The sequence below is a fragment of the Austrofundulus limnaeus genome, unplaced genomic scaffold (assembly GCF_001266775.1).
Source record: "Austrofundulus limnaeus strain Quisiro unplaced genomic scaffold, Austrofundulus_limnaeus-1.0 Scaffold717, whole genome shotgun sequence".
Lineage (NCBI taxonomy): Eukaryota > Metazoa > Chordata > Actinopteri > Cyprinodontiformes > Rivulidae > Austrofundulus > Austrofundulus limnaeus.
Window position 1 is genome coordinate 230,501 of NW_013953119.1, and position 8,738 is coordinate 239,238.

Genomic DNA, 8,738 nt, shown 5'->3' on the forward strand with positions numbered 1-8,738 from the left:
GTCTCGTGATTATTTGACAGGAGTTTTACTTTTAAACTGTAAGTGTATTTAATTTAGTTATGATAGTTTAGTTATGATATAAATAGAATAAAACTTAAACCAAGATTTATAATAATTATCATTTTGATCTGTATGGTAATGTCTGACTGGACCTCGTGTCATTTTATGTTTAATAAATTGGGCGCCGAGGTCAGAAAGGTTAAGAACCCCTGATGTAGAATATACTTGTGTAATGTAGAATATATTTGTGTAATGTAGAATATATTTGTGTAATGTAGAATATATTTGTGTAATGTAGAATATATTTGTGTATTGTAGAATATACTTGTGTAATGTAGAATATACCCTGTGATGTAGAATAACCTACCAAGCGATGAAGGCAGCAGTCTTTAGAAACAAGTAAAAACACACTGAATGAAGTATTTAGCAGAGGAAGTATGCCACCCTGCAGAGATAAAATAGAGCTGTTTCTCTCTCGTGTGCAGCCAGGTGCCAGCGAGCAGTGCCAGGAATCGGGGGGAGCTGCCCACTGTCATCCCTCTGCCTGCCAAAGTGAATTTGGGACTGGTGTTTGGGGAGGTGGAGGATGGCCATGCCAACCAGGGTGTCATACCAGTTTCAGCCAGAGAGGGCAGCACCAGCCTGGGAGAGCCAGAGGAGGACGGGAACCAGTCTACCAGCTCCAGCCAGTGCAGCGCCACCTACAGTAACCTGGGTAAGAACAGCCTTCAGAGACAAACACTAAATGTGTCTTCATGTTGACCTAAGATGATGTTTCCACATGTTTGTTGGTTAGTGATGCTAAAAGCTTCTGTGCTTTAAATGAAGTGGATTTATCAAACACATAATAAAGTTATGTGTCTTTTTCTGACATTACTAACTTAGCCAGCAGATAAATATTGATACAAGTTCTTTCTCTTCAGTTTGTGCACTTCTTCTGTGACAGAGTCATCCTTTATTCCTTCCTAACAGCTGAAGATCTCAACACTTCTTGTCGTCCACAGTCTGCTTCCCAGAATAACTAGAAACATGTCAGCTGGAGGTGCAGAGTCTTTGCCCTGAAGCAAACATTCCTGTTCCTGTTGGCACCAGAATCTAAACTCATGTCCTTCCTTAAACTATTTTCACAGGAAGAAACTTGCACAGATGGTGGTTGATTTTACATCACTTTCTCTCATTTCTGTTAATGTCTTGGTTTTCTGATTGAAAATATCTACATTTTATTCTTTATTCTGTCTGCCTTTCAAAACAAAAAACTCTAAAATTCGTCTTTGTTTTTATGTCTTTAAGATTTCTTTAAACATTTTATTAGTAGTAAAGTGATGTATTTGGGCTGCAACAACACATGTACCCGTATCGATCATAGATTAACAGATGACACTGGTCACCTAACATAGTCAAATGAGATTTGATTGTGTGCTTCTTCTGTTCTACCTAAACAAAGTGCACTACACAATCAGCCGCAGCGTCGCTGCGTGTTTGATTTAATTAATTTAATTAAATGTAATTAATTCACCATGTTTAATGTCCTCGCTCCAGGAGAATCTGACACTTATTACACACTGAGTTCTCTGAAGGATCTGATGGATTTCTCTGACATGGAAATATAAAACACCAGATGTAGTGAAACGTATTATTTCTCATCAGCTACTTAGTGAAAGAAGACAGAAAGCAGTCAATAAATCAGAGGTGTGTGAACATGTTTGTTTTCCTCCAACACTGTAGCATTGATCTGAACCTGTGGCTCCTTTTTCTACCGACTTCTGCTGACACTTTGTTTCATCTGTAGTTTGTGTCAGCAGCTTGGAGCTGCTGCTGCAACAAGTGCTGTCACTTAAAGAAATGAAGCCCTGAAGTGAGTGAAGAAGTAGGATTGAGTGGTGTGAGGAGATGAAACACAAACAACATAATAAGAGTGTGGGTCTGTGCAGCAGAGGCTCTTTGTGTTCCTGTTAAATGACTCATCAGGGATCAAATAGTTCTTTGTTTATCTGTGGGGTCAGCTGAAGCTGCTGTAGGAGCTTTAAAAGTGCAGGGTTTCTACAGCTTGGTTGTGCACGTGCAGTGTGTGTGTAGATGTGTTGTGATTGTGCAGTGTGTAGATGTGTTGTGATTGTGTTAAATCTCTCTCTGGTTGGTGTATGATGAGCTGCCTGGAGCCTATTTTTACTTTCTGCATGTTGCTAATGAGGAACAACAGAGGAAGAGTTCTTCCTGCAGGTCTGATAAGAAGCCCTGCTGACTGATGACATCATGTTTGCGGTGGAGTGATGACATCATGTTTGCTTGGCGGTGGAGTGATGACATCATGTTTGCTTGGCGGTGGAGTGATGACATCATGTTTGCTTGACGGTGGAGTGATGACATCATGTTTGTGGTGGAGTGATGACATCATGTTTGCTTGGAGGTGGAGTGATGAGACGTGCAGTCTGGTCCTCTCCCTACTGTTTGTAACCTGGTCTCCTCTGCTGCTGGTGTTCATGAACATGTGTTAAATCAGAGCATCAGGAGGAGGCAGAGCTCCCAGCCTGTCTGTTGGCACCAGAACTCCTCTCACACTCTGACATGAAGAGATTTTCATTCTGCTCCCAGCTCAGCTGCTGCACCACACTTAGAACAACTTCAGGGCTTTAGTGGAGCTAAGGTAGGCTGTTTGACCTGTGTTTACCTGTGTTTACCTGTGTTTATCTGTGTTTACCTGTGTTTATCTGTGTTTACCTGTGTTTACCTGTGTTTCTGTGTTTATCTCCTGGTATTGATGTGTCTTCTCTTGTTTTCTCTGCTCAGACCCTCTGGTCAGTTTCACTCATCTGCTTCATTTGGACCCTTGTTGTTTTGGCTCTTCTTCTCTTCTCACTGCAGTGTAACAGTTCAGTTCATCCTCTCTGGGTTTTCACATTATCTTTGAACTAACGTGTTAGATCAGTGCTGGTTTATGTTGATGTCTGTGCTGAAACTTGAGATGAAACATCAGAAACGTTTAGAGGAACTTGATTTGGTTCCACAGCGGCAGCAGCAGAAACTCTAATCCTGACAAATGTAACAAACTGTTGGTCTTCATGGGAACAAACTGAGTCTGGTCTTGTCATGAGTCTTACCTCCCACTGAGAGACACTGGTCAAAAACTGTGGAGTTTAACAGTGATGTGGTTAAACTGCTGAAGAAGCTGTGATTATCACACATCTGGAACGTTCTTACAGTTTGTAACATCTGGACAGTCATGTAATTGGCTGAATTATGAATCATTTCTGTATTTCCAACAATCAGATGAGTGTGGCGGCCATCTTGAACTGGGTTGACTCCAAAGTGAATCAGTCCTACATGTAAACATTAGTTTGTCAGAGTTGGGTTAAATCCATTTAATTTGTCTTGAAAGGTTTTTGTTGGGTTCTTTAATGCAACAAAGTGACTTCTTTAAGTGAGTGAAGTCTCAGCCTGGTTGATCTGTGTGAGAGGACGAGGGAGATGGATTACAGCAGATTGGTAGAGGAACACATTTAATATGTTCATTTCCTGGGAGGATTACCAGGACTCATTTACTTCATCCTGACTGCTTTTCCTCCATCCTTAAGACCATGGCAGCGTGACCTCCACGTGACCAGTTACTCATCCTGTTGAGCTGGGATGCACAATCAGTGGAGTTTTTGTAAGCAGAAAGTTTAAACGTGTGTCTTCACCACAACGATGGATGAGTAAAGACATATTCTGACACTCAGGAGCCTGAAAGAAACATCTTTAATACAATCTGTGTTCCTGGTTAATTACAGCAGCACTGATGGCTGTTTGTGACCTTCTAAACCTGCACAGCTTAGTCCTTATTTCCTGTCAGGTGAAAGGTACATCCTCTGCTCATTTCATTTGATCTGACGTGATTCTCTGACTCATCTGTCTCTGTTCTCCCCACCAAAAGACGTTTAACAAGTCTAATCGATCCCTTAACACTTTAATTCCCCAACAAACATCTCACAAAGTTGCTCTCCATGTTGCCATGTTTAGTCTGAGGCAGGCAGTGAAGGTGGAGAATCATCTGGTGTGCAGACACCGGTCCTGCTTTTGAGTTAGATGTGTTTTTAATGGCCGTCATCTCCTTTCTGTGCCGCGACACAAATCCATGATAAAGGTTCTCGTCTTCACAAGCCAAGAACTCTGTAAAAACAAATCAAGTAACTCTGGTATAACTGTGAGAACTTTTCAAATGGAAAATAACTTTAACAGCAGTGTTCTTCATGTTTTACCTGTATAAATCTTTATCTTTGCAGATCAGTTACTCAGAACACATCTTAATTGAAAAAGTCCCTTTCAACCTATTAGACTCAAATATTTCTTGTAATATATCACAGAAGGGTTGAGATGTTTTTAACAAATGAAAGCTCAAAAGATTCACAAAGACAATGGGTTTTAGCCTTTAAAGTAAAATAAACAGGTAAGTGTTTTGTTGGGATTAAGCTGAAGTGATAAAGTTCAGCTGAAGTGTAGTGCAATGAAACCATCGGACTTTTTAAACATGTCCTGATTCAGATGTGTTCAACCACAGCTAAAGCTGACCTGTTGGATCACAATGAATGAAGTGTTTTATGTCAACATAAATCTGTTTTTTTATTTCCAGAACTTTCTAATCAAGCTTCAGATATATTTTAACTTGTTGTTCCGTAGGATCAACTTGTCATTGTGGTGTAGAAGGTTCAACCCTGTAATGTCTAATCCTAGTCCTTGTCCTACATGTTCATGTTTTTTGTTTCAGTTGGCCTCTGGCTGATAGGGGATTAACAGGCAGAACTTAAGGACATTCTGAAGAGAGGTCAACCATTGAATCAGGCACTGGAAGGCCATGATTGGACCTACTGGTTGAGCCTTTTTGGAGATAGAACTTGAATAAACCTTATTTGGGTAACACAGTTTGTGTTTTTGTTTTCCAGGACAATCACGAGCCAATATGATCCCACTGAAGCAGCCTCGGAACATCAAATCTTCCAACGACACCCTGGCCTCCATAGATCTGGATGGCACCAGTGAGCAGGCAGTGCTCAAAGCTACACCTCCACCACTACCTAAAAAGGTTGTTCCTCGCTCCAGTACTGAACCCACCCTGGGAGGCAAAGAGCCCACCCTGAGACCTCGAGCTGAGGCCAAACCTGGGGGCACTAACCTGAGTGTGGCCAACCCCATCTACGACTTGGACTCCACCTGGGAGACAGCCAGCCAGAGTTCCTCTCTCAGCTCTGAAGCGCATCGAGCCCATGACCACGAGAGTGGTGACTCATTGGAGAGGCCGTCAACTGCCGGCAAGGTTCGCCTGACCAATACTGTGACCTCCCAGGCCCCCCACTCTACACCTTCTGCCCCCAGCACCACCTCTGGGCAGGAGAAGAAGGTCTTCCCAAGTACAGAGTCTCTGGCAGGGAGGGGTGGTGCCGCAGGGCGTGGTGCTGCTGGAGGAGGTGCCTCCAAACCACAGAGACCTGCTCTTTACAGGGGCTTGGACAGCTGGGACGAGGTGGTGGGGAGGATCCGGGGGCTCCACACAGATACCCTACGGAAGCTGGCATCAAAGTGTGAAGACCGCTTTATGGCTGGTCAGAAGGATCACTTGAGATTTGGAACGGATAGCTGGTCCCACTTCAGACTGACTACTGGTCAACCCTGCTGTGAGGCAGGAGACGCTGTCTACTACACTGCCTCCTACGCCAAGAACCCACTGGTCAACTATGCCATCAAGGTGAGGCTTTCAGCTTGTTCTCAGTGGTCTGATGACTGATGACTGTGGCTCATCAGGTCTACTGGTCCTCATTTTATTGTGTGAATACCTGTAAGGCATTCACACTGTTGAGATCATCTTTTCGGCACCTTTCTCATTCCACAATTTTTGTGCTACTTCAACCATTCATATATTAAAACATTCAGCTCTTTCGTGCAATGCCAGCTATGACTTTTATTATTTTAGCTATTTATATATTTTTTAGCTATTTCAACTTTTTAGCCACATTTTTTCCTATTGACTTTGAATGGGGCTATTTTTCAACAACCTTAAAATCCTTCAAATAGTTTCTAAATCTCTACAAAACCTTACAAAATTTGTTCTGGTTATGCTCTATTTTACTCTCTTGTGCAAATTTTAGCTACTTCCTTTTTTCCTAGCTTTAGCTATTTTCTGCTATTTCAGCTATAGTTCTGCTTCTTTCTGCTATTCTTCTGCTTTTTTCAGATTTGTTTGTGCTTCTTTCTGCTAATTTGTACTGTTTATGCTTCTAAACGTTGCTTTCTGCAATAATTAGCTATTTTCTAGAAATTTAGCTAAATTTTAGCTGTTGTTAGCCAAAGTTAGCTTGCTAAGCTAATTACACATTTTTTTGGAGCTATTTCAACTTTATTCTGCTAAATTCAGCAAACTTGAGCTCCTTATGCATCCTGATGTTAATTAAAACGTTTCCAGCAATTTTTTTAGCTGTTTTACTGAAAACTTCAGCTGTTTTTCCTATTTTACTTCAAATGATCACATTTTAGTAGTTTTTTGTGGGGTTTTCTGCTAATTTTGAAAGTTTTACAACCCTTTCACCATCTGGGTGGTACTTTCAACTTGAGTCTGCTACTTTAGCTTATTTTTATGCTAACTTTAGCTTTTTGCTGCTACAATAGCTACAATTCTACTTCTTTCTGCTATTCTTCTGCTATTTTCTGCTTTGTTATACTTTTTTCAGCTAATTTGTGCTATTTATGCTTCTTACAGTTGCTTTTTTCTGTATTCAGCTATTTTTATCAAATTTAGCTAAATTTTAGCTGTTATTAGCCAAAGTTAGCTTTCTATGCAAATTACACATTTTTAGAGCTATTTCAACTTAATTCTGTTAAATTCAGCAAACTTGTGCTTCTTATGCATCCTTATGCTAATTAAAATGTTTCCAGCTACTTTTAGCTGTTTTATGAAAACTTCGGCTGTTTTACATATTTTACTTCAAAAGATCACTTTTTTATATTTTTATGGGTTTTTTCTGCTAATTTTGAATTTATTTACATCCATTTCACCATGGAATGGTGAATAAGATGGCTGTGGCGGAGTGGTTAGGGGAGTCGTCCTGGAACCGGAAGGTCGCCGGTTCGATCCCCGTCCAGTCATCTCAGTCGTTGTGTTCTTGGGCAAGACACTTCACCCACCTTGCCTACTGATGGTGGTCAGAGGGTCCGGTGGCGCCGATGCATGGCAGCCCCACCTCTGTCAGTGTGCCCCAGGGCAGCTGTGGCTACAGTGTAGTTTGCCATCATCAGTGTGTGAATGTGAGTGTGAAGAGCTTTGCGTGTCCTGGATGGGTAGAAAGTCACTATATGAGTGCAGTCCATTTCACCATCTGGGAGCTACTTTCAACTTAAGTCATCTACTTTTAGCTTTTTTATGCTAACTTTAGCTTTTTGCTGCTATATTAGCTAAATGTTAGTTATTTCTGCTATTTGTCTGAGCTTTTCTGCTTTGTTATACATTTTCTGCTAATTTGTGTTATTTATGCTTCTTACATTTGCTTTCTGCAATATTCAGCTATTTTCTGCAATTTTAGCTAAAGTTTAGCTGTTATTATTTAAAGTTAGTTCAAAATACTTGATTCTGGCCATTTTTTGATATAATGAGCTATAAACTAATATATACTGTAGGTACCTGAGACTTAGCTCTATCATAAATAGCAGCTGAAAAATATCCAAGATGGCCACCAAAGCTAGTTTTAAATGCCTTTTATTCAGCCAGTGTTTGACATATTGACATGAAAACTTATGTGCTGGTAGCTGAGAGCATGCTCTACAATATACTGAAGCTCAAGAAAATTTAACAATTGTAGCCAAAGTTATTTCGGCTACTTTTTTCTCATTGAAAATGAATGGATCTTTTTTCAACATCCTTAAATTTCTTCATAATGTTTTTAAATCTTTACAGAACCTGACACATCAGTCATCAAGTCTTTGTGAAAGTTTCAGCTACTTTTTTGCTAGTTTTAGCTTTTTTCAGATATTTCCACTAAAATTCTTCTTCCTTCTATTTTTCTGCCTTTTTTACTTTTTGTGCCTCTTTCTGCTAATTTGAGTTATTTATGCATCTTACGGTTGCTTTCTGCTATATTCAGCTACTTTAGCCTTTATCTTTTAGCTTTTTTATACTATTTCAGCTATATTTTTGCTCCTTTTTACTGTTTTTCTGCATTTTATTTTGCTTCTTTCAGCTTTTTCAAATTTAACTTACAATAATACTTTTCTAAAAGATGTTCAGCTCAATTTTCAGCTTCTTTTTTTTCAATTTCAGCTTCTTCAGCAGCTTTCAGCTAAAGTTTTCAGCAACAGGCATTCACACTTGCATTTTCACAGGAAATGCAATTTCTCTAGTTTATAAAGTCTTCATTTTTACATTGTGGTTAATTAGCTGACCTTCACTTGAAACACAGAAACTAAAACTAGTTTGTTCTGTCTTTAAATGCTGCATTTTCTCCTGAATAGTTTTAAAATAAAAACCGTCAAAACATCAGAGTCTCACAGCAGGTGATTTTAAACGTGTGTGTAGTTTTTTAGTGTGTTATTTAGAGGCATAGCTTATAAAATGCTCATGTTTTGTTAATTCCAGAGTTGATTTCCTCTCAGCTCCTGATGGGAGCCAGAGGAAAGTGTTGAACCTGAAATAACAGTTTTTAAACTTTGAGCCCTGAGGGGATAATTCTGTGCAATAAAACCTGTGTGTGTGTGTGTGTGTGTGTGTGTGTGTGTGTGTG

The 8,738-nt window shown here is 40.0% G+C and overlaps 1 protein-coding gene across 1 annotated transcript in view; it reads left to right on the plus strand.

Moving 5' to 3' along the window:
* The window catches only part of peak1 (pseudopodium-enriched atypical kinase 1), a gene marked incomplete at its 5' end in the record, with an annotated part of 143,828 nt that overhangs the window by 123,367 nt on the left and 11,723 nt on the right, over nt 1-8,738 (plus strand). Inside the window, 2 exon segments of the mRNA XM_014028082.1 lie at nt 486-715; nt 4,917-5,716. Of these exon segments, the coding sequence (XP_013883536.1) occupies nt 486-715; nt 4,917-5,716 (1,030 nt within the window).